The following is a 27,275-nucleotide window of genomic DNA, read 5'->3' on the forward strand; positions in this document are numbered from 1 at the left end:
TCAGATACAGAAATCTTTAATAATCTGAAAAAAGAGAGAATTATTATTTTGAGGAGTAAGAGGAAGGAGATTAGGTCCAGGCCTGTAAATAACATTATATTAGTCTCAAAGACAATTAATTATGAATTGTAGCTGTAATTTCAGAGTCACAGCAGGAAGCTGAATTACACAAAGGATGAATTCTAATGGAGCCAGTAGGCATTTTGCATTCCATCTACACATATTTTTGTACTAAATTATATCCTAGTCATAGTGAAACCATCTCAATGTGCACATCTATAAATCAGTCGGGTCAAACTGAAATCATAAAACATCAGAATCATTTTCAGGCTTACTTTTGGAACAGTGCTAATTCTTATTGCTTTCCTTCGTAAGTAAATTTGCAGTAAATGTTTCCATTGTTTCTGTATTAATTTAACCATAAAGTAAGTAAAACACTGGAAATGAAACATACCTGGTGGGGCCACCATTCTCTGCCATTTTTGAAACAAGCAAGTCTTCAAGCAGTCTCGAGGACTTAGATTGTAGGTTTTATGTCTTGACATCAGTTCCTGCATTGGCTCCAGTATTACACACAACTGGAAGAAAAAGTCAGAATAAAATGATTTCACCCAAGGCAAGACTCAGCTGAACAGTATTTACATAGCTGAAAAGTATATTCTTGGACTTTTTTTACCCTTGTACAGCTCAGTTTAATCTGCACTGGGATTGCAGGATCAAAACTCTGAATTGAGAAAACTTTTGCTCACTATATGCTATCTTAAGTATTTTAAAAAAGAAATCAGATAAACTTCAACTCTGGTCTTCCAGACTACAGAGATTTCAGAAGAGTAGAAAATTTTCATGCTTGATTGCTAAAGCTGCAAGGATGAATTAATAAATAATAAAATGCCCATGGTGGGTTATCATTCCCGTATAGCAAAATGTACACATGGTGATCTTCTGACCTGCTGCACTCCACAATGAAGACTTCTCATAAATGAGGGTTGTAAACATGATATTTTATCTTGCTATTGCATGCAAAATAATTCAAATAATTTTGTTCCTTTCTTGTTCTGAGGACTGTACATTCTCTTCCCATCACATGAATGACATGCCAAGAAAAAAAAGAGAAGCATTTTATTTTCCTCATCAGCTTGAATGCTCTATTACGTCGAAGCTGGAGATTTCTGAAAACATGGAATTTCAAGCAAACGTCTTCTTTAAATAGTCTTATATATTTTCTATCTGTTCACTTAGTAATTAAAATCACCGTTCACCGCTTTTTGCTCCTGTTAGCACAGCAGACCTAGCATAAAGAACACAGTGAGTGGGTTTCTATTCCCTCCTGTTTATCACCACAGAATAATTTCCAGTCAGTTAAACCTTACGCAAAGCCACAGAAGACTACAGAATAGTGTACATGTAATTGAGGGCTTACTCTTCTTTGCAGGATCCTTGGTTTTTTGGTCATCCTACATGAGAAGAAAAAATCCAGGCTGACCCCTATGTTCCACCTGAAATTTGCAGGGCTGGGGCATAGGAGGGAAAGGTTCCTTACTTGCTAACTGAGCAGATTTGATAAGAAAATAGCTGACACAGAATAAACATGGAGCTTGCATGCCATTTTCAGTCACTTTTCAAAGGCATAACTTACACCGAGTCTTGTTTTATTTACTTAATTTTAGCAGGTCTTGCTTGGATTTACTTCAGCAGGCAATGTTTTCCTTCCATGCTTTAACAAATATATAATACGATGCAAACTCTTCTCTCTGGGCTGTACGACCGATCAATGTTTGCTCCACTCTCCCCATGTGCACCCCTCTCTCATTCATACAAATGGAGATGCCAAGTATGGAGGGAAAATAGCTGAAAGGGAGCTGCCATGAGGACTAAGAGATTAATTCGGCATTTAAATATTATTGTGTATTGGCACTGCCTTTTGATGAGCCTTTCATTAACAGCAGTTAAAACAGAGATAACATAAAGCAGCAGGGAGAATGAAGAGCTTCAGTATGAGGAATCATGTTTTTCCAACTGCAGAAATTGAATCTGCAGTTGCCTCATCGACTTTTTTCTTATGTAGACTTTTTACATATATTTTTGTAGCTAAATATCTGCCAGGTAATCCAATAGTCAGAGAGTTGCTACCAGATTGTGCACTTTGGGCTCAGATTTTCCTCTGCTTCAATATTCTACCAAAAGTTAAGAGCATCAGGTCTTAAAGTGTGTGCAGGATCCAGTTTATGCTGCGAAAGAGGTGTTGTATGTTGAGTTCTCATTCAATTTATTCTGAAACCTGCAGGTACTTGCTCGGGTTTTGTGTGTGTTTGCGTGAGCGAGATTCACAATCGTAATCGACACGGTTGCTTTGGTTCTCAAAAGTCTGGATTTCTGGCAGGGCTGCCTAAATTGTCTCATTATGAGCAGATAGCAACTAGCACGAAAAAGATAGCTGTGATAATTCTTAACAAACTAGTTAGCCTGGGCAGAGCACTATGCTCACTTAGCTCTACTGCTGCTGGGACTAGAAGTATGTAAATATACATGTAGGGTCTTCCAAGATTTCCTTAGGGACACTTTATTCATGACACATTTACTCCTCCGTATATATTTATTGTTGGCAACAAAGAGACTATTTCTTCTTTATCATCTGGCAAAGATGTTTCCCATTGTGCGCTAACCGTAATGTGCACTGAGGAGAACTACGCAGTCCCTGCCGCCTGTAGATATCTTGACTGCTAATCCTTTCTATAATCTCTTTCACTTCACACACAAGATTAAGATTGGATACGGACCCAAAATGTAGCAATGCCTGACTGATTTCACATGCATGGACTCAAAAAGTCAAGCGCCGGGGCCCCCACCCTGGGACACAGGACAGTCTCATCTCCTGCATATTTGGGAGCTGTATGGACTTGCATGAATTCCTTTTCTGGTTCTGGGACTGGGGAATTCTCAACCCTTTTCTCCCTCTAAACTTTGCAAATTGTAAGATCAGCTTTGGATGCCTGAGTAATAGGAGAGCATTGCACTCTCTAGTGACAAGTCCATTTTAAATGCCTCTAGCTCTTGTGAACCTGGCACAAATGTAAAATGAACTGGATTAACGATGATTGATATTAAATCTCACAGTCTTTTTCAGTGACCTTTGAGACCTACTTGAAATCTAAAGTGACTCAAAACCAAATCCCCGAAAGAGGAAAAGATCGTGGTCCAATTATCTTAAGTCTGGGGAACCTGCCACTGACAATCAGTAGCTTGGTTTTTGCAGAGAGCTAGACTGAAAATGTGGGGACAAGATGCATTTAAGAGCTAAGTTGGCCAAAACCACCTGCCGTCTTTACTGCTAGTGAGCAGGGTAACTGGCAGGCTGGTTTGACTGCATCATTTTACAAAGTGACTTCTTAAAACAAAGCTAACGAAATGTTTTACATACTCTTACATTCACTGGCATATAGAAGAAGCCTGAGGCTTAGGCTGCCTATTCCCCATAGATCACCTAATCTCACTCTGTGAGATTCCTTTTCAAAATATCTATTTTAACATTTTTTTTCAAGCATTGGATAACATTAAAATATACAAGTCTTTACTATAGTACTATAATAATAATATTTGGAACACCAACAAACCCAATCTCTTCTACAAGCATTTTCTGCGCAGCTCAGAATCAGTCACCCAGGAAAATACCCTAAAGACTTCAAGACTTTAGCGCAGTGATGATGTATGATCACAGAAATAATTTCTGCACTTCTAGGGACCCAGAACCTTTAATGGCAATGTTTGATAAGACACAGTTAGACATTTCCAAGTTCCACGTTTAGGCAACACAAAAGGTGGGACTCGTTTGCTCGCACAAAGGCATCTAGCGCCAGCTGAAATGCCCTAGGTTATCCTGGATCTGATCCATCTGATCTCTCTTGCTGTCCCAGAAGGACACAAGGCTCCATGTGGATGTTTCAGGCACTGGAAGTTGTCTTAAGTGTGTGGGGAACTGAATGAAGCCCAAAGTTAAAAGAAAAACTATGCTTCTTTTAGCTTTTAAGACACATTTGGAAGAATCTGTATGATAATAGATTATATACTTCCCCTCTGCAATACTAAAACCAAACTAGAACCCCACACGATGTTTAGTAACCCATTATTGTTAGAATTAGTTTCCAGTCATGTTTTCTTATCTGATCTCATCACAGTGATGTCTGACCATTACTGGAGAACCACTGCTGTTTCACTGTGTCATAGCTGTGAGTTGGATCCCTTGCTAGAGATGAACACGGCACTTTACAGTGGAAGAAATCATTGGCATGAAAAGTTTATATTTGTGGGTGCCCAGCACACACTGGGACACATGCACGCATTTTGGTGTCAATGATTTGGCTACAGTTCCGTATGGATCCTATGGACAATTCATCAATTACAGGGCTTGGATCCAACTTGAGAAAATAGCAATGTTATACCCTTGGGGCTCAGAGAATTGAAAGTAGGGAACGTAATAAAGCACATGTTTTTTTGTGTTAGTAAAACACATCTGGAAGGATTTGATTTATTTTATTTTTGTAATGACTTTTTTAGAGGAGAGGACTAGCATTTATAGGCTTCAGAAAAGAGTGTGTTTTAAGAAGGGAGTTATATGAGGAGATACTGGAGGCACTGCAGACAGGAGTTAGAGGGTTCTGAGAATATGGATCCACACGTAATTTCCTGTAATACTTCAGTTATCAGCAAAGCCAAAATCAGCCTTCATAGGTAAGGGGTCAGATTCAGCTCTGAGATCACTCCAGTCACACCAAGAATGGTTTTAGCCTTATGATTTTTGTTCTAACTCTGGGTTTCTATTCTATTCTGAGAATAGACGTGCATTCTGATAGCAGTGAAGAGTAGCAGGAAGACCGATGTGAAAGCTCTCTTTTACCTTACTTCTGCATACCATAAGCTTATGTATGCTATTGCTAATTTAATTAGCAAAACCTCTTGTTTCTATGAGAATTTTTACATTTCCGAAGGTTTGTTACTCTGTTGGTGAAGATGCTGCGGTCCTGCCGGCTCTGAGCTGCAGGTGGCAGAGCTGGCCCAGCTAAGTCTTCCCCTGCTTCCATGCTAGGAGCACAAAAGAACTGCAGCCTTTCAGTCTTTCAATGCCTTTTGCATTTTAAAGAGGATTCAGTGGGACTGAGTCTTGCAATACTTAGGTGGCGAGACTGACACAACCGCCAGCTTCTTTAAAGCAGGAAACAGATCTGGTCAGGAAGTGCTGGGCAGCCAAAGAGTCCCAAAGTCTATCAAAAGAAGCGAGTTTTGAGAACTGTGTCTTCCCATGGTTACCAGTTTTGTCTGTATAAGTGGAAGTTTCACTGACCACAATTTAAAAAATGGTATTATCTAAAATTTTCATGTAGTTGACACTTAAAAATGTTCGTGTATAATGTAACATCCGTTTTTCTGAATGAAACCAGCAAGGAACCTGACCGCTATGGAAGTGTTCCCTGAAGTTTTACTGAAATTTGGTTTTCACTCTTTCACGCTTGAAACTTCTCTGGGCTGAATGCCTATATTAATCACTTGAAAACTATAGGAACTATTGCATAGTCAGAGCTCACAGAGATTTACAGCCCTTCCTAGAAGTGACAAAAAACATTTGAATGGGAGTATTAGTCACTGTCTCATGTTCAGGTAGGATGCGGACAGTGAAGGTATACCTGGAATACACTGTACAGCCTTGAAGGGGTTCAGTGCTTTGTTTTAGAGCTCATTTTTTATCTTCCACAATGATTTTGAGTTATTAACAACAAATCTGAACACAATGACATTCTATTTCTATGTCAAAATGCAGTCTTCCTTCTCCATGCCCCGTGTGTGCTCTAGAGAGAACAGCTCCAGTTAATGCTGCCAGTGAAATTCTGGACCCAGTGCGTTTCCCTGGGAAAGGTCCCATTGGCTTCAGTGGGGCAGGGTTTCTGAAAAGAACGGAAATGTCTCTGCACTCTGTTTTATGGACATCCACAGGTATATATTTCCAGAGGTCTGTTGTATCTGTATGTTACTGACATATCCGTGATGAAGAAGGGGACATATTACGGATATTTTTTCAGCCCTGTGAAAGAACTATACCTGAAAGTCTGACTTCAGGAGTGGTGTCAAAGCCCTGTACAAGTGCCCTGCACTCCCAGCCACATGGCACTGAAACAGTAATGCTTTGCTGCAGTCCTCAATACGGTTCATTCTTCGGTGTTAGAAATAGGGAAGGCTTATAGCTGAGTTTAAATTTCTCTGCTCATGCTTGTTTTTCAAAATTAATGTAAGTATCATTCCTCTGCAGAACAGAGGGAGGAATGAAAATTTCCTAGGAACATATTGCTGCTTCTTTCACTGGCCGGCTTGCAATTCACTGCTGAAAATAGCTTGTGGTTTTTAAGAATCACATGTGAATACAGAACATTTTCATCTTAAAAACCATCTTTGTTTTCCATTAAAAACATGGAGATATAAATGAGAAATGTTTTGGGCTTTTTATGAACCAAAAGAAAGCGGTTGGTTTTTTTTTTTTACATGCTTGTTTTTCTGGAGGGGATTGCTTTTGCTTTGTTCTAAGCTCTTGCCCAGCATGTCAAGTCAAATATAAGTCTCTTCCATCAGTGCGTTTCAGTGGATCAACTATATCCATGCTCCTTCCCTACATGATAAACTTTAAGCCAAAATAAGGGGGTTGAGATTCTCATCACCCAACATACTCGTCTGCTACCTGCTTTCACTTTTTGAAGAGCCACTGTACTCTCCTGCTGAGATGTGGACACTAATAAGAAATGTTCATTGTACATCCCATGTAATGATATACATGGAATAAATAAATGGTCAATTTTGAAATTTTGCAGTACTTAGTGTGGCAAGCAGCAAATTCAGTGACCACTTTGATTTAAATTATAGAAGTAGTTATTTTAACCTGACTATTCACAATCCAGTCTGCACAGGCTCATTTATTTTAGTGAAACCTTAGATGATCTTTGGGACAGAATGAAAAGGCAGCTCTTAGCCCCAATAGCTTAAGTAGTCCAATACCATAGAGTAATCCCTGACTTGTTTACCGTGACTGCTATTCTCTCTGTATTTCCAATTCCTTCTGCGCCAAAGATTTTTAAATTGGCAGTGTATAAGCAGATTGAAGTCCTTGGTTTTGCTACATAGGTAGGGAACAGTATGAGCTTTTGGTATCCAGAAGGAGGTGGGAAACTGCTTGGAAATACGGTATAGGCACATTTACTGTATTAACTCCTAAATTAAATACATTTGCTTTAAACAGATAGTATTGAAAAGGTTTAAGAACTGTCACTGAAATTTCTTTCTTTAGGCTTTGACTTAAAATCTCATTGAGATGAATGTGATCGCACCTCTCAAAGAAATTGTTTTAGACTAGTTCAGGGCTCAGCAAGACAGCGCTGCAACAGCCTGAACTTGGCTCATATTTTAAGTACGTCTCCAAAACCATATGGAGTCGATATTTTGTGTTAGCTTTAAAAAATGCAGAAACTCGTTCTGCAGCACAATACCATAGCAAGAGCAGATTCTGGGACAAATTCCATAACCTGAGATTTACTGGGTCTGGGATATACTTAATAGCCATCATTCTGCACTGGAGAAGTTTCCATGTTTTGTGACTATGCACCATGTTGAGTCAAGAAATATTTATACTTGCAATCACCTAAGAAGCTAGGAAATAGAATTTCTAGCTTAACACTTGCAATATTAATGATCATTAGCATCTACAGCTTATTATTTATTATTTATACAATGCCAGAGATATACACGGATATCTTACAAACTACTGAGCCACTCGTTCTGAAGAGATTCCTATCTCAACTAGATAAGAGGGAAAATACTAAGCCAGAAGTAATTTGGCAACAGTAAGGTATGCACATGAAAACAACAATTTCATGTAGCTATCTACAAGTCCCTTGAGGACCACTGATATATATTTAAATGGTTCTCATGTGTTGTCACTTGAAAATATGGCTGTTTTGCTATGCAGATTGCCTGCCGCACATTAAGTAAAATGTCATTCATTTCATTGATATTTTGGTTATTTAGGAAACAATATAAGATCAATTCTTCCACAATGCTCCTGGAATTCACTGTTTCTTTCCTGTGTGTTGCCAACCCTGCAAGATGCTGTGGGATGACATGCAACTACTGAAGCTCCATGCTGGATTCACTAGTAAATACTCAGCACTCCATAATGTTTATTCATCCTATGCTCTGCCCTGAATGCCAGTCTAGGACTCTCCAGTTTCTCACTAACACCCAGAGGTAGCAAATGATTTCTCAATAATGCAGTATTCAGCTGCTCAATTGCTCCCAAGCTACATAGCTCATCATGTTTTTACACTATTCTGTATCTGCAGCCATTTCAATTCCCAGCAACAGTGAGAATGGAAAGAAGCAGCATTCATTTCAGGTAAGGCTAAGCTTAAAAAAAAGTGGTTTTCCAGGCAAATACTATGAGTGGGTACGAAACAGAAACAGTTCTTAACGCAGCGCAGCTATCACCAGTGCTGCAGCTAATTCTTGTTAGTGTGTCGGACCCCAATTTAATTTCTTTCTTTCTCTCCTTCCCTCTTTTTGGGTTTTAGTATATCAGCTAGCTAACAGCTTCCACCAGTGGCCTTCCTCCACACACTCTGGACCGATGCAGGTTGTTATGGAAGCTTTGCTAGCTCTTGTGGCCATTAATTCTGCCTTTTCGTGTGGTGGCATCAGTGACAGCATCAAAACTGTACACCTGGCCAGCAAGAAACCCAACCTCCTTTACAATTCAAAAAATTTCTCCCCCCTTCCCTGCATCCCACCCGGGACTTCAGGTTCCTTGCTCCCTGCAGTGTGCCCATACTAGCGAAACGGCTCCGGGTTCAACACTTCTGTAACCAGAAAAAAACATTCCTGTAAACATCCTTATTCTTGCAGAACCGCTGCTGAAATGCTTTGCAGACAGCTGAGCACACTCTGCCCTGAGGAGACCCTCATTTGAGGGCATCCTTAGCATTCATATTGTACCAAACTAAGCATTTCTTACGCTGGACATGAGCAGTCTTAGCGACATCTTCAGTTTATATGTAATAAATGGTGTGAAGCACCTTCGAGACGCCATGTAATGAATGCTGAACTGGACAGATGTGCTCTCCTTTCCCCATCCGAGGGGAAGAACTCATGCTGGAGTTGCATTTGTGGAGATGAGTTTGACATCTGCCTTATTTAGTTATCACTTTGGCAGTGCGCTCATCATTACAGCATGTGCTGGAATGAATTCTGTTTCACAATACTCTCAAACATTAAAAAAATGTTTTAGGCCTCCCAGTCATTGCTGTAACTATTTGATAACCCTCTCCCCTCAGACTTGCTGAAAAAGTACCTCTTTTTACCTTCCTCGTGATTTTGCTTAATTTTTCTATTTAGATCTATAGTTTATGGGTTTAGACAAGAGCTCTATTGTTTGTATTTTTGCTTCTCTCTTTGAAGTTTTAATACTGTTTTTTAATATATTTTTTGGACTCTGCAAGATCTTTACAACTTTAAATTATTCATCCTTCCTCTCATTGCCCAGCCATTAAAAGAATGTCCTTTCAGTAAATGCTCTTTTTCCTATTCACCCTCTGTACAATGGGGAGATGTTTTGAAAAACCCTTCCTTTAACAGCATCACACAAGTTTTATGAGCTTTTAATATTGTTTGCACCAGCTGGGCTCATGCCTCTTCCTACTTCCTACACCAAAGAGAACAGTGAAGGTTATCTGGTTCCTTTCCTTTTCCTTGGTGACAAATCAGGCAAAGTAAGGGCTGTGGGTTTCAATAACACAAGTAGATATTCCTGGAATCCCAATGGCCAAGGCAAACTGCATCCAGTTGCTGTATGTATTTTTAGCTAATAACAAAAAAAAAGGACTTGCAGGAGAAGTTTCATCTTCCTCCTGATGGGCTTAGTTCTAAAGGCCATGAAAACCCAGAATCTGAATAATTCACCATCTAACTCTTCCTTATGGACCTCCTGGTGCAATCTGGCCTCATCCAAAGCATATAGATTGTTTGGTGTTTTCTGCAATGAGGTTGACCTGCTTGAGTCTTCTTCTTGAGCAGAGATCCTAACTGCAGAAAAGGATCACTACATCAAGTCATAAGCCTGTATCAGAAAAAAAAGTCTTGTACAGCCCATCACATTATGTGATTCTTCTCTCACAACCATCTGTATATTCAATGATCAATAGGCAAGACTTGTGTCTTACACATCTCAGATCAGAATTAAGCTCTTAAATGATTTTAAGAGAGACCATAAAGTTTATCTTTGTAATTTAATTTAACATTGGTGTTAAATTATATTGCAAAGTGCATCATGTTGACTGCATGATATGATCCTTTATACTGCACTTGGTATTGTGCCGAGTATCAGTTTCAGAGAGCTTGTCAGAACAAAATTAAATTTTAATGTAAATCGGAACAGATTCATTGATTTCATCCTATACTGGATTTGGATGGAGTTCCACCATTATGTGGGGGTTAAGGCCGGTCTGTAGTAATTAAGAGGAGGAACTAAGCACTTTGGATCAAATATTTTTTACTTGAGCCTTGTCCTGTAAACTAATCTCTCCTTTTTTATATGCAACTATAGGTCATGAATCGACACAGAAACCCAATAGCTGTTGTTTTACCTCACGGTGTTTCGGTGGCCTGGTACAAAGCACATGACATTTGAAAGCTTTCTTAATTTCCTTTTCTCTAGATAGTTCAAAAATTGTACAGCTTACAATTTATTCTCATTTCATTATTATTGCCTCTGCTCCTAACACAATCACCAGTCTTACTTCTTGCACAGAACTGAGTTAAGAACAAAACACGGGTGACTTTGGAGACTGTTGTGCACTTCAAAAGAGGTTTGTTCCTCTCTTATTCTTTGCCAAGTGCAGATAGTTAATAATCAGAATTCCTTAATAATCCACCATCACAGCCAGTCCAAACAGTATCTTTAGGAAACAGCATCGGAAAGGTCTATTTCCCTGTTTGCCATCTCCCATCACTATCACATGTGATGTTGCTGCATGACATTTCCTTCCTCTCTATTTCTCCAAAGGCAAACAAGCTCCTATTCAGCAGCTCTGAGTCAAATCCTAACACCTGATATTTCTGATATGCAAACTGTTAGCTTTTTCTATTTGTGCAACAATGAGACCTTATCAGTTTTACCGCTTTTCATTTTGACTATGAAATGCATCCACTATCACTCTTCACCTGTGTCCCTGGCAGCTCCCTTAGGTTCAGATGGAATCCAGTATGTTGTTTGTCTTGTTCAAACTACTGCTGATCCAAAACAAATCACAGCATTATAAAAGAGATCAAGAGTGTAGGGACTGCATTTGAATGTCGACAGTTTTTACTGTGCAGCTGTATTACAACTTAGAAATAAGTTTAGGAATGTTTTCATGGTGAAGTGGTCTGGAGACAGCAAATGCTGCCTTAAAGATACTGAAAGCAGAACAATAGGTGAGGCTATGACTAGCCAAAATACAAGCCTAAAAATCTAGTGGTGTGGCATAATTAGTGTGTAATTTTTTGAGGATACTTCAAAATACGTGCCCCAGACGAAGCCACTCTTTACACTGAAAAGCAAACCATCACCCTCACCTTTGATTTTGCAAATTCACTTTTGTACATTGCACTATTTTCAGGTTTCCTTGTACAAGAAATCAGCTTTCCTTCATACAATAGATACACATGAAGATTCATACATACAGAGGCAATACCACAACTATGATTCATCCTTCAGACTAACATGTACATAGCAACTCTAATCTTATTTACAGCCATGCAAAAAGAAAGCTTTTTCCAGAGTATAAGCAGCTAGCTGTTCTGTGTCATGAATCTCTTCCCCCGTCCATATAAAATCCTCTTGTTTCTATACTGCAGCTCAAGCACAAATGCAGTGTTTTTCACATAACCAGTTCTATTTTTAGCCTGAATTGTAGGAAGTCTGCAGCATTAATAAATGGAAGAGAAGTACAGAACTACACCGCATGGTAATGTGCCAATGCAAAAGCGAGCTTGGCCTTTAGCCAATGAACTGTGGTTAGATGTTAGAGCAATGAAAGTAAAAACACCGCTTATAATGGAATGATTAATAAGCTGACAAACTTCCATGCATTTATTTCATACTTTTTGAATGCCAACCTTATTAATACCAACATATTTTCTATTTTATTAGGGATCTCTCCCAGCCTGAAGCAGAGATCTATATATGTATATGTATTTTTATATATGCAATTGAGGTTTGCTTAATTCAAATAGTTCAATAGTAAGGAACAATGTAAGAAGCAGATGATACTTCGCAGTGCAGAGCCTGACATAGGAAAAAAAGGAATAAGGAAAGAGCTTTTCTTTATAAACTAATAAAGCAACTCCTCTAGACACTAAAGCCATTGTTTCATGATTTTCTCTCCTATTGACTCTGCAATTCCCTTGTTTGGTATCAAAATTACGAAAACAAAAATCCTCCAGGGCTGTTGCACAGAGGACAAAAGTTCACAGTTCTTACAGGGACACAGAGTCTTCTGTAATCTCTCCACTTCTCACCCAATCCACAAAACTTGTCCCAGCACTGTTACGCTGTGGACAGATGGATGTTTATATAAAAGACCTTGTGCCTCAATAAAATTCCATTTCGGGGTTATATAAAACCAGCAATTACTGGGAAATGGAACTTTTTAATTAAACGTATTCGAAGAAAGTAGGGATTAATGACTTTAAAGTAGAGAGTATTTAATGCTTGCAGTCATAGATCATCCAGTAGTCAAGCTATATTATCACCATCAGGCAACGATGCTTTTAAGTATTGATAGTGTGTGTGTTAATAATGCTTAAACTGTTTTCATAACAATATAATCAGTAACACAACTAATGTATACAATACCCATTATTAAAATAATGTTTTAATAAACTTAATTCACAGCAACATCCTCAAAATGAACAGGGATACACTTTGGATCAGGCTAGTTGTCCTTTGGCCCAGAGAATTGTGGATAAGCTACATTTTGAATCTTTTTAGTAATGCGGATGTAGTAGGGTACGGCTCCTGATAATTGCCCCTGAAAAATGTAATAGCTGCCCATCTGATTCTCGGATTTGTAGGTAGGAAGGAAATTATTACTTTGCACTTCAATTAAATACCGGCAGTAGAACACGGGCAAAATTATTTACTGGTTCTGAAATTGTGCCTGCACGGATCAGAGCCTGGGTCGTCCTCATCTTAAAAATCAAGCTCTAACTCTGTACTTCACATGGATCAAATACGACATGGTGAGTACAGAAACCCACACACAAAAGTCAGAAGAGAAAAAAAAACAAAACACCAACATTAGGTTTGTTTTTCTGTCAAGAATTCTATTCGGGTACAGCAAAATCAATACTTTTCCTCTGACTGTACACAGTGTACTTGAGCTGTTCTGTCAGGATCTATACAAAAAACAGAGATGGGATTTCAGGTGGGTGGATCTGGCGGTCAGGTGGAGGAATAACACACCGGCACATGCGGCCCCCGCTTCCCAGAACAACTGCATCTCGCAGCGCCGTGGGGGCATCGCGTGCGGCGACGGCACCGCCTTGCACCACCCGCCCTCACAAGTGCTCGGTGGCCTGTCGACGCTGTGAAGGTAGTCCCTGGGGAAACACATCTAATGTCCCCCTGAGCAGGAAAGTGCCACGACACGGCGGCCATGGCCCGATGGGGACAGTCCAGCCTCTTCCCCCCCGCCCCACACTGCAGCATAGCATAGACAGAAAGATGGAGAAGTACTGACCAAACTGACAGTCACTAAACACTCAGAAAAATCAGCTTGCCCAATCTGCCTGGTATCTTAATAAATTACATACTGGATCATTCAACTGCCTTATAACACATGATGCTGTGCCTCAACTTGACCTCTCCTGCACTAATCTTCTGTGATATGAAATGACTGAGATCTGTGCTCCCTCTTTCCTCATGTATGTAAAGAAGTGAGCTAAAAAGCAAATAGGAAAAAACAATCTTCTTAACCCTTTCCCTGCTTCTCTTTTTCTCTCCCCAGTCTTTTACAAGCCTTTTACAAGTTCCTGAGATGCACTACCATCATCACACGCTACTTGGTGTGGCTGCTGTCTGGTCTTGTATTGGGTTTGTGTGGCCAGGTTTTGGTAGTCAGGGGAGCTACAGAGATGTCATCTGTGAGAAGCTGCCAGAAGCTGCCGCCATGTCCGATAGAGCCAATGCCAGCCGGGGGACCCACCACTGGCCAAGGCTGAGCCCATCAGTGATGGTGGTAGCGCCTCTGGGATAACATATTTAATAAGGGGAAAAACCTTGCTGGGGAACGGTAGCTGGAGAGAGAGAAGTGAGAGGATGTGAGAGAAAACAGCCCTGCAGACACCCAGGTCAGTGCAGAAGCAGGGAGATGAGGTGCTCCAGATGCCAGAGCGGAGATTCCACTGCAGCCTGTGGTGAAGACCACGGTGGGGCAGGCTGTCCTCCTGCAGCCCAGAGAGGCCCACGGGGGAGCAGATCCCCACCTGCAGCCCAGGGGAGACACCATGCTGGAGCAGGTGGATGCCCAAAGCAGGCTGTGACCCCGTGGGAAGCCCACGCTGGAGCAGGTTCCTGGCAGGACCTATGGCTCCATGGGGAGAGGAGCTCAGGCTGGAGCAGGTTTGCTGGCAGGGCTTGTGACCCTATGGGGGACCCATGCTGGAGCCGTCTGTTCCTGAGGGACTATACCCTATGGAAAGGATGGACCCACACTGGAGCAGTTTGTGAAGACCAGCAGACATTTTGGAGAAGTTCATGGAGGACTGTCTGCTGTAGGAGGGACCCCACCCTGGAGCAGGGGCAGAGTGTGAGGAGACCTCCCCCTGAGGAGAAAGGAATGGCAGAGACTGTGTGATGAACTGATCCCATCCCCCCCCATTCCCCATCCCCCTGTACCACTGGCGGAGAGGAGGGAGAGAAATCAGGAGTGAAGTTGAGCGCAGGAAGAAGAGAGGAGTGGGGGGAAGGTGTTCTAAGATGTAGTGTTATTTCTCATTACCCTACTCTGATTTGATTGGCAATCAATTAAGCTAATTTCCCCAAGTCGAGTCTGTTTTGCCCGTGACGGCAACTGGTGAGTGATCTCTCCCTGCCCTGATCTCCACCCAGGAGCCTTTCGTTATATTTTCTCTTCCCTGTCCAGCTGAGGAGGGGAGTGATAGAGCGGCTCGGTGGGCACCCGGCGCCCAGCCAGGGTCAACCCACCACAGGTTTCAGTGTGTCTCTTGATACGTCTGTGTTGAATTTCTGGGTTAGTTGTACAGGTAAAATGGAAAAAGGAGAGAGCAATAACACACAATTGTTTCACAAAAAGAAACCTTTCAATGGTTGTCAAATTACTTAATCCAGACTACTTAGATGAATAACTGAGCTGCCAGCTGAAAAGGAAATGTATTTTCTGGGAAGTCTTTCAAATGCATCCATTCATTTGAAGTTCTCAATAATAGCAATATTGAAAAAGGTCTTCTGTCCACATATCGGTGCTACCAACTGCACTGCAGCACTGATCTCAGTGCCGTTAACTCTCCAACTAAGGTTGTGCTTCAGCAGCACAGCAACCCTGTCGTTAAAGCTCCTGGGTACCAGTGATGCAGAGAGCTGTGCTTGTAGGAATTAATTTGACCGGTTCAAATTTTTTCAAAGATATCCAACAGATTACTTTTGTATCAGCACGCTTCATGCCATGGAAGGAATCATTTGCCAGATCCATTCCAGCATCAGATCAGGTATTGCCCAGCACAAAGAACAAAGTCAGTCTAAATTCCACCATGGATGCTCTGTTAATATAACAGAAATGTAATTTTGCTCCCATCTGATCCAGGCTAAGTAAATATGGCTGTCCTGGTTTCAGCTGGGACAGAGTTAATTCTCTTCCTAGTAGCTGGCATAGCGCTGTGTTTTGGATTTAGGATGAGAAGAATGTTGGTAAAACCCTGATGGTTTAGTTGTTGCTCAGCAGTGCTTATACCAGTCAAGGACTTTTCAGCTTCCCCTGCTCTGCCAGGGGCACAAGAAGCTGGGAGGGGGCACAGCCAGGACAGCTGACCCCAACTGGCCCAAGGGCTATTCCAGACCATATGACGTCATGCTCAGTATAGAAACTGGAGGAAGAAGAAGGAAGGGGGGGACGTTCGGAGCGATGGCGTTTGTCTTCCCAAATCACTGCTACACGTGATGGAGCCCTGCTTTTCTGGGAATGGCTGAGCTCCTGCCTGCCCATGGGAAGCAGTGAATGAATTCCTTGGTTTGCTTTGCTTGCCCACATGGCTTTTGCTTTACCTATTAAACTGTCTTTATCTCAACCCAGGAGTTTTCTCACTTTTACTCTTCTGATTCTCTCCCCCATCCCACTGGCTTGATCCAGCACACAAGGATCCAGTACTAACAGGTATGGAACCCCAGACTCATGGGTACATTTATGCTCCCAAATAAAATGGGTAAGGCCCATTCTCCAGCCTCCAGGGCATGTGACAGAGCCGCGCTTGTGTGCACACAGCTAAACTCTGCCTGCCAGGGTTGCTCCGACCACTCTTCCTACTGGAAACCAGAGCAGCCCAGGCTGCTCTGAGAACAGTACCAAGACACAGTCTGGGAGAAAGTAAGGTGGCAGGGGATAAGTGGTCTGAGAAAATGTGCCAACAGTTTGCCTGGGTGGATATTTATATGCCAGCTCTTGACTCAATGCTCTGTTTGGTTCACTAGCAGAAATGCAGCCAGGGAGACTTATGCCAATAACATCATCTACCTAATGGCAGCTACAGGTCTGGTGACTGGGATGTCCTATTTGTTTTCAATGGTGAAGAATGAACTAATTAGACAGATCTACATTTCTGGATCAGGAAGCCGAAATCTGTGATCGCTTGCAGATAGCACCGTCCATACATTACTGATGCACGTAGACAGTATCCAGTGGTCCTGGTGCCACTGGGGACAGTGCAGCTGTTATTTCCAGAGTGGCCACAATGTCCCCAGAAGCTCACAAGACATGGTGTCTGTCTCTGGAAACTCTGACTACAACAGTTATCATTTGGCTTTTTCTACTTTATTTATAAAAATATTTACAATTGACATCTTCTTACGTGAGCAAGGCAATATGAATTTTACTTCTAGCACGGAGTTTGGGTAATTTTGCCTATGCTAACACATCGATTTTCTTCAGGAAGTTCAGTGCTTTGAGAGAGCAAGAACAGATTTTGAATTTTTCTGCTAGTGTGATCACAGTAATGTATCCTCTATCTTCAAAACAGCTTTTTAATGTGTTCTAGCCAGTACTGAAAATATCACACAAGTCACAGAACAATCGTCAAATTCTCATTATCACCACTAGTGTCAGGAGAAGTCAGTTTTATGGGAAAGGAGTTACTGAGACCTTAAGATTCCTGTGGTGTTTTCTTTTTTTTTTTCCTTGAGAAAATAGCCTCCTGGTAGAGCATACGGCATCCAGAAAGACCTTCCAATGGTTCCCTGAACTACTCTATGTCCCATCTATATAATAAGGAAACTAATAATTCCATAATTCGAAATGGGTACTGTGAGGATACTTTCTGCTCTTGCCAAACACCAGTTATGTCTCAGTGAAATGGGAGCCACTGGGCTCAGTTTGGCAGTAATTCAGTAAAATGTAACGGCCTCTGATATACACAAAGTCAGACTGGATTCTCTGCTGATGCCTTATGTCCTTTAACACCATCTATCTATGAATCAATGGTGCTTTTATAAGTAATTCTGAGGTGTTCTGATACTATAGGAACCAAAAATTAAACTACCTAAAGTTACCACTTTCTACTGTTTTTGTTTAAGGGACCCTTTTAATTTGTACAGTCACATTCTAAAATATTGTCCTATTCAACAGCACAGGAAAGGACATAGGAAATTCTGTCCCTCTTTTTTTTCCCCTGCAGGTATACCAGAATTTTTCAAGTCTTTAAAGATGGGAGAGTATTTGCAGCTCTTGTGTGTCATCTCACAGAGAAAGCCATTTATCACCAAGTTAAACTTCTGTGCAAATGCCTTTTGACTTCCACAGCCATTATCTTCTGTGGCACAGATTGTTAACTGTAATTATTACCAATTAAATAAGCAATAATTCAATTACATTTCTTCTAGCAATTCATATTACAAGGGAAAAACTGTAACTTCCAATATTTAGGCAGTCTTGATGAAGAGAAATAAACACATACTTTCAGTGGCTGAAATGTGTTGGTGTATGCTGATACACCATATGACACTTCAGAGATGCACCAGCACTTCCCAGACTACAGGAATACTGGGGCCTTTTTTCCCTATATTACTGTTTCTACATTTGACAACACGTAAGTCCAATATCATCTCTTGACTCACACACGTATTTCACAATAGCATCTGAACAAGCGAGTTTCTCAGCCTTCAATCATATTTTACAGGAAAGCATCCTCAGCAACACTATTGATCCAAAGATCAGCTGCAAGGATCCAAACACCTAGCACCCGCTCTGATCAACACAACACATTCTTAGGAAACAGCTGCACTGTCTAAACCATCTAAACCGCAGTCAGTCTGTGGCTGTATCCTGGTGACTGTGTCCAAGCCCAGACTTTGCAACGCACTCACTCCCAGCATGCGAGCATGGTTGAAAAACCTGAGCTGCTTGTTTTCTGTGTAATAATTCCCACACTTGTGTTTCCTATAGTTAAATAGCAATTCCTATCTGAGTCTGAACTAGGCTCCAGAGTAGAGAATATTAAGCTCCACAACCTAAAAATGGTAAATGAAAAAATCAAATCTCTGAGGTCTATGAAATGACATCATTCTTCCTTCCCTTTCCTGGCTGCAGACTTGTAAGCACCCAGATTTTTGTTTTCATAGCTTTCTGAAACAATTTTCTTTTTCCAAATGTATTTCAACACACAGTCTCATGTGTCTACTATCCCTTCCTCTTCTGATACTTGGTTCAGCAAATGAACTGGCATATACAGTATTTGCTTAATCCTATGCTCCTTTGAATTGCTGTTTTGAGACTAATGCAGCTACTTTATTATTGAGGATTGTCTGCATTATGTCCTTGCCTATGTTGTTTGATTTATCTTGTTCTTCCCGAGTGGGTTCATTCTGGGAGCTGCTGATGAAGAATCATACAGCTTGGAGAGCCCTTTAGTTAGCTCCACTGAAAGGTGGAAACTCTTGCTAAGACATTTCCTGAAGTCCAAGACATGATACAAGGTATGAAGCACAGCCAGAGCCAGAGATTTCCAATCATTAAAAATATTCTGAGATTGAATGGGAAAAATATGAGATCATTATAGCATGAGTCAATCAATCAAGACATGAGGATTAATTAGTCTGCCGACACCACTGACCAGCAAAGCTTTAGCAGGAATATGCTCTTTCAGACCCCTTGTTTTTAAGCTTTTAACTAGTTTTGCAGACTGCAAAAGAACCCTAGTCTTGGTGTTCTGAGAGCAATATGGTATGGGCACCATGAAGTGAACATTTAGGCTGTGAAGAAGAGGAGAAATGCTGGCAATATTTTTATATTCACTAGGTATGCCCCAGTTTCCCCAACCCGTCAATAATCTGTGGCTAAATGGAGAAATGAGTTAAATTCTTCTCTTGTTGAGAAGCAAGAAGACTGCAAGTATTTGTATCCAACTGTATAACCTGTGATTGAATGAACCATCAAATAGCGAATAAGCTGCTCTGTAGGAAAAATCTTGTTTCAGAGCCATTTGTACTAATTGACTGCCTTCTCTCCTTTCCCCTCCTCTCCAAGAAAACAAGGCCAGAAGAAATCAAGTGGAATCTTTAGGAAGGGTCAGGATCCAAAGGACACTACACTAAGGCTGCTGTTTCTTAGGTGGTAATGCCAGCTTGAGCAGCACCATGCTGTGCTCACTGCTGTGCGAGGCCAGCTATTTGTGTGGCTGTACAGCAAACCAGCTGGGGGAACAGATCTGTCCAAAAAATAACCAAGGCAATAGGCAGCATGTGGGCAGAAACATGTGGCTGAAACTGGTGATGTGGGACAAATGCTGCTTAAGAAACTGGTACAGACAGCAAATCCATGTGTGGGTTTCTGAAAGCAATTGGAGAAGGTTTTCTGCTTGGTTATAGACAAAGGCATTTTTAGGACTGTGTTCTGAGCCAGATACTTGCTGGCTTGCTTAAGGAAAGCTATCTTAATTTAGCTCTAATTACTGCTGATTATCTCAGCTCCTCAGAAAGGATCATTCTGGAGCAGAGACTGATGGTGCTGTGGAGGCTTGTGGCTCTCAGGTCCAGACTCAGGAGAGCTCATGGGGATCACCCTTACTCCACCATGGCTGGGCTGCACAAGTAGGATGACATAACGGCTGGGGGCCAGATCTCTCTGGCTGGAAGCCAGGATAGATGACAACAGAGAAAACTACATTTAGTTCTATATTGCATTTAAAGTTCATTTTATCTGTGTATGACTCTTCTAGATTTCCCAGAAGCCAACTATGTTGAAGAGGAGAAAGTGGTTTTTAGAAGAACCACCTTCCAGATGGAATTCCAAAGAATGGTCATTTATCTGGCAGGCTGAGCTAAAACAGTTTTTCTTCTTACTGTAATAGAAGCTCCCCCCTGATCCTGGCAGCGCAGCAGAACTGGGAATTCACCTTCATCCAGGGTTTGGTATTTCAGTGCTATGTAAAGTATTAGGGACATGTAAACAGACCATGGCTGTTCAGCCATTTCAGATTCAAGAGACTGTCTCAAAGTATTCCCTGAGCCTTGGTACTCTACAACTTCGTATTCTGTCTCATCCAGAGTTTAACACACCTCTGGGTTCATGCCAAGATGGGAAGAGGCTGCACCTGGGCACAGATAAGATTAAATCTTTACTTTCCATGGTGACCATTTGTAACCCCCAGGTCTCCCCATACTTATTTGTTTAGTGTCAAGAAGGCAAATTAAAACAGGCTGGCCACAGGAGGAGTGTGGGCATAGCTGAGGGTGCACAAGCTCCTCCCAGTCACTGGGTGTTTCTGCATGCACAGCGCTGCACCAACTCTGAGAAGGATCAGACGCTATGCCAATACCACTGACACCAGCAGAGTAACAGGTTTGCATAGCTCCTTACATCTGGCCGAGGAAAGCCCATCTTCTGGGCACGACTGTGCCAAAAGGTCGTTTTGGGGGGGGATCCTGGCACCTTTTCTTATGCAGAAAGGTCAGCATGTGTCAGGCTGCCTTGGCAGGCAGCACCCAGCCGACTGTCATCTCCGTTGAGTAATGGGGGCCGCAGGCAGGGCCACGGTGTGCTGCTTCACCCTGCCAGCACAGCAGGGTCCCCTAGCCACAAACACCGCTGGGTGTTTGTTATGAGATGTGCAAGAGGTCTAAATCAAACATTCAGGGAAGAATCTAAATCACGAATGCTCCCTACCATTTTATGTGGGGAGATCAAGCAACACTCTCTGCTGCTCACAGAAGAAAAAAATCTATAGAAACTCTGTCACGGTCTCTAGATAAGACTTTGAGCCACCTAACAGCCTAGCACTAAAAAGACACACTACTTTTTTTCTCCTTCTGTTGACTATAAAATAGCCCAAGGTCACCAATAAGTAAAATGTAGGCTCAAAATACCAACTCCATGTGTAGGCTTGAAACAAAAGTTAAAATTATATCAAATCAACAATAACGCTTTCCCATAGTGTTCCACCTGCCCTCATTAGGTTATACAGAACAAATGTCAAAGAGATAACATTCAGGAAAAAGGTGTTCTTCTGATAAGGAAAATAGCTTTGTAGCAGTTCCTTTGCAGGGAAATAAATAGTCTTCCTTCCCTCCTTTTAAAAACAGACCAGCTGATCTACTACTAGATTTGTGCAAAGTTTCGCACAACAAGGTCCTTAAACTGCTGTTATACTTCATTTGTGTCTTGCTAAAATAATGTCATAAGGTCCCGAGATTATTATCTCATGGTGATTTTCAGATAAGACTTGCAGTTTACATGCACAAACATCTTTTTCCTAATTTCTAACACTTGCTTTCAAACTCTTGCTTGGAGTTTGAAAGTCAAGCTGCGTTCCTTCTGTCTCATATATCACCACAATAAACCACTGCACTCAGTGCTTAACAATTCCATTGTAAAGTGTGGCTCGGAAAGGAGAAGCCCCTCTAATCTTTGCAAGCTGCGACTTTGCAGCACTCAGAAACGAAATCAAAGAGTAAATTCTTACTTTACTCAGGCAGGCACACAAGGACCAGAGGTGTTCAAGAAGGAGCTGGCATTTTTTTCAGATTTTAGCCCCATTTTGTGGACCCAGATACACACTTCCAAGTGTTACAGGTTCTCCACGGTATTCAGGAGCTGTTCCCACACCCTAGAACATGTTGCGTTATGTACCAGTTGGGCACTTGGACGCTTGGCCATTACACACCTGCCTCCAGTCTAGGCAGCTGGCCCCTTCCAGAGAGGCACACAAAGGGATTTCTGTCACTAGTAGAAACGTATATGGGAGGGGAGTAAAAAGAGACTGCCATTTCTCCTGCTAGCTGACAGAGCAAATTGTTATTACCAACTGTGATCCCAGTACCTGGCAGAACAATAGTACCATTTTTCTTTGACAGAAGGAATAGGTACACACAAACACGCATTTCTGTTAATACAGGAAAAAAAAAAAGGAAGGAAGCAGTGGTAATGATATCAGGCAAAAAATTAGGAAAGCTGGTCTTCATGCTCATTCTTGGTCTGTGAACATGGTCATACCACTAAATGGCACATCAGAAAAAAAAGGATCTAAAAGTACCTACATTTAAGCATTCAACTCCAAGAGTATGAGCCATGAAAGTCCTCTGAGGCACCTGTGTTTCACCTGCCTTGGTTGAGGTGAGCCTGGCACATACTCAGACAACTCAGAATTCACAAAATAGTGTGATTAAGCCCCCTGGAGCCATAGCAGTCCCAGTAAACTAAATGTGCCAGTGCTCTTCTCTGGCAGTGAGGCCAACTGGCAGGACATGTCCCACCTTCATAATGTTAAACCTTCTCGTGCACTAAGACAGGAGACCACATACAAATTGCCTTCCAGCAATGGACTCTATATCATGCCAACTCCTGAGCTGTGCCCAGGAATTATTTGAGAGTCAGAAAAGCAGGCCAGGGACAGCTCTAAAATAGTATAGGCATTGAATTCAGGTACCTAATGCTAGATCTAACATCATTACTAGATGGTCTTTAATATACAAGGATGGACATAACCTGAGGGTCTTGAACAGACAAATGAGCTCTATGTCTGACAGACCTGGATGGCTTTAAGTACATAGAAGTAAAAGTTGAGTACATAGAAGAGCAACCACTGGCACCTTCACTCCAACCTGCTGTTCAGTAGCTTTTCAATAAAAATATGAATCCTGAGAGCAAAGACTGGAGCACAGAAGTCCTCATTCTTAGCCACACGCCCTATCAGCTGTGACAATCTGGCTCCTTTTTGTATTCTCCTTTCCAATCCAGGGAGCCAGGCCCTCCTGGTTGCATCGTGGCCCAGCTTCAATAGGTTGCTCACAGCACACCCTTTTTTTTTTTTTTTAGCCTGTGCATGCTGCATCAGCAGGTGAGACTTTGAATTCTCTCAGGTTAAGGAGGACATTGACCCATACGTCAAGATCTCTGGGCAAGGGTTCTGGAATACCAGATGAGGCCAGGCATCACTTACCACTTCCAATTCTGTGCTGTAAAAATAAACAAAAGAATGGCTGGCTGCAACCGGCATGGCACACATGCCTGCGGTGTCCCAAGCAATGAACTCCAGTCAAAGATAAACCTCTAGCTGAAGGCTGCAGTGAAGCCCCTATGGCTCTTATAACAATACTGCTACAATAAAAAAATATAAATTGCAAAAAGATCAGATACTATGACAATGGGAGTGCAGGTAGATCTAGATTTTCGGAGTCCACAGAAAATATGAGAAGGCATAACAAAATTCAGTATAGGAAATGGCTTTACCATGCTAGAACTTCCAGGTACATTTTCAATGATAGCATGAACGTATACTTTAGTAAATGTACATGGATGAACTTTTTTTCCCTTTTCATAATTATTTCAGTTTTACAATAGCCACAGGAGCCTGCAGGCAATGCATTTTCTTGTACTTTTTGGATGGCTGAAGTCATCTGGTTTTCCTGATGCTACACAATTAATTCAAGGTGTTTGCTACTGATAACCAACCACAGATGCACTCCTTGGACTTTCCCATTGCCTCAGAAACACACTGCCTAAAATGGCCAACTAATATGGGTGGGGATATCAACTAAAACTGGAGAAAACACAGAATTTTATATTCATATAAAAATATCCATGTGATAAGCAAAACCCCAAAAAAGTCATCATAGATTAATCCCTTCTGTGTTTTGTTTAATTTTTTTGAGTGCTCCCAAGAGGGAGGTTGAATTGTTCATCACCAAAGGCTTTTCTGCACAATCACAATTTCTATGATATTCTATAGATTCATACAGCCTTATTTATTAAAACACAGAGAGTTAAGTGTTATTAAAGGCATGTTTCTGACAGCCCCTGCAGATACGAATAAAGTAGCTAATGAGAAGAAAAACTGCCCATATTGCCTTATTCCCAAGGCATAGATCATCTTTAAGATAGATTGTGATGACAAACGGTTGTTTTCACCTTTATGTACATCACCTTCCATGACTATACATATAGATGAATAGCTTTTCGGTCTGTATCCATAATTAGCCTCAGATGCTGTCTCAAGAATTTGACTCCACCCTTACCAGTAGGAAGCTGAGCAAAGATGAACCGTATTAATTGTTTGGGAAAGCATATGTTTATGTGGCTAAAAGAAATGACTGTGAGCAAAATTTAAGCAGCTCACCTTTTAAAAGCTTTGTCAAAGCAAGCTCAAAGAATATTAAATGTATGTACTTTTCCTCCAAGTCTTTTTTCCCCTGTTTTGGCCTGATTTTTTTATAACTCAGTATAATTCCACTGAAATCAACAGCCCTCTTGCAGTTGATACCCTCTGAAGTTCTTTCTAATCTAATTCTTGTCCAGAAAGAAACTAGAGAAGAACAAAACTTTGAACAATGAAATCAAACACTGGAAGTTAAAAATGTAAGCTCCCCTTAGGTTTGTATGAGAACATAAATTAGGGGTAAAAGCTGGAATGATACATCCATATCGAGAAGAACTAAGCAGCTACAACTTCCATTTAAACAACGGCACTATCAAGGACCAGTAACTGCCTTCATAGCAGGTTTCAAAGAAGGTTGCTTTCTTCTTTAATTTCACTTAAAAGAAATGGAGAGAAAAAAGCCTAAAATATCACTCCAAACTTATCAGCATTAAAAAAGTAATTTGTTTTATATTTTGTCCCTTCCTATGATTTCTCTGGTTTTCTATCCTCCTCAAGGAAATGGTCTTTAGCAGAATTTGGTGCAAGAAACGTGGGAGGACAGTGTAAGCAGAGAAGTGAGAGCATCTTCATAGACAGCATCCTCCTCAAGCTCCCTGGGGGGTTACAGTGCTTTGGCTTATGTGGGTAGATTTTGTTTCTGCTGCTTTTCCTCTTGCTTCATGTATTTCTAATCCCTGATGCAGCCAGTGAAAAAGAAAAAGAAAGCTCTTGAAGCTTTTGTGGTCCCTTTTTTTTGGTCTAGAAGGGAGGCAGCCTTTTCTCTCTAAACTGGGTTTGTATCCAGAAGAGTCTCGAGCAGCGCATGGCCACTCCCTGTGGTCTCAGCAGAACCAGGCTGTTTGGCAGAGGCTTGGGAGCAAGCCTTGGAGGTCAGAACATGACAGTTTCCACATGTCCCCTGCTGCTATGAAGTTCACTGGTTAAGCTGATGTTCGTACCTTGCATTTCTAAAGATAATAAAATATATAAGTACCACAGGAGAAGCTTTGCACCCGCTGACATCACTCTGAAGAAAGGCCACTGCCTTCTGAGATGTTATTCCAGTTTGTATACTTGTGTAATTGAAAACAGAATTTCTCCTTACCATTTATTATAGCAACAGGAAGCTTACTTTAGGTAGCAAAAGTGGCCCCCAGTAGGAATCTAAATATTAAAATAAGACTATATGAACCAACCTATCCTTATACTAAACGAGAAAGAATTTGAAGAAGCTGAGAAATAAAGAGACCAGATGGTTTTCAAGATACAATTAGCCACCAAGAAGGTGCACAAAAGAAACAAAAAGTGTCATGAATAAGATTTTGGTGATAACATTGAAAGACTCCAAGAGTATACATTTTGTTCTGAATCATTTTTCATTCTCCTTACACTGTTAGCTATCATAATGAGCAAGCTGTATTTCATGTTCTGTTTCCTACTGCAATTATTTTCATAAAATTAATTCATTTTAAAAATTACATTGTTCAAGGGCACTTAGCAATAGAATATATGATATTCTCTTCTTTGTATGGCTGAACATTTCATCTCACACACTGGGAAAGAAAATCAGTAAGGCATCCAAGGATACACTGGAATACCACCACGATATTGGGAGAGTTATAAAAGACAGAGACTCGCTATTAAATAGACACCAGTATTTCAAATGGCACCATAGCTCTCATACATCTTGTCAAAAGTTAGTCAGTGGAAAGGTCTGGTGTAGTTCAGAGGATTGAAACTTTACTTCCTTCCTTTGCATATCAATATCAGAAGATTATTTCATTTTATATTTCATCACTTTGATTGGAAAGTCTCTAGAAAGAAACCTCTGCCTTCTTGTAGGCTTGGGGTCTACATTACTCTGTGCTACACAGAGTGCTGATGCTCCCGGTGAAGCTGGTGCAGTGAAGCACCAGAGTGAGACAAGGTCTGCTCGGGAGAGTACTGTGATCTCTGCCTAATCACCAACACCATTTTGTTTAGACAGTGCTTGTGTCTTCCTTGGGGGTTTTCATTCAGCATAGCTGGGTCCAATCCTGCTTTATAAATGAGGTGCTATGAAATCTAGGCTAGGGAATACGGCTGTGGGCTTTTTTTCATGTGCTTCACCCTTACCTTAGTAAAATCATCTTATCTTGGGTAGAAATAGTGCACAGTCCTTTAATTAAAACAGCTCTAAGTTTTGCCTGAATGATTAATAAAATGAGAGAATTCTCTGTCTTGCTATCAAAGCAGTATTCTTTTGTATTCCTTCATTCCTTTCTATTCCTAAACCTTTTCTTCAGATCAGATCCCCAAGTTGATATTTGTTCCTTTGGGCCCACCTAAGAACTATAATCTGTGGCTAAATCAAG

At 41.1% G+C, this 27,275-nt stretch overlaps 1 protein-coding gene across 3 annotated transcripts in view; it reads right to left on the reverse strand.

Annotated features, from left to right (window-relative positions):
- Positions 1–27,275, reverse strand: part of LDB2 (LIM domain binding 2) — a 223,100-nt gene that overhangs the window by 10,000 nt on the left and 185,825 nt on the right. For all 3 annotated transcript variants that reach the window (XM_009648029.2, XM_009648028.2, XM_035903479.1), the window contains exon 6: positions 455–578. In XM_009648029.2, coding sequence (XP_009646324.1) covers positions 455–578 — 124 coding nt within the window. The remainder of the gene's footprint in view (positions 1–454; positions 579–27,275) is intronic.

Source organism: Egretta garzetta, unplaced genomic scaffold (assembly GCF_000687185.1).
Source record: "Egretta garzetta isolate BGI_Z169 unplaced genomic scaffold, ASM68718v1 scaffold151, whole genome shotgun sequence".
Taxonomy (NCBI): domain Eukaryota; kingdom Metazoa; phylum Chordata; class Aves; order Pelecaniformes; family Ardeidae; genus Egretta; species Egretta garzetta.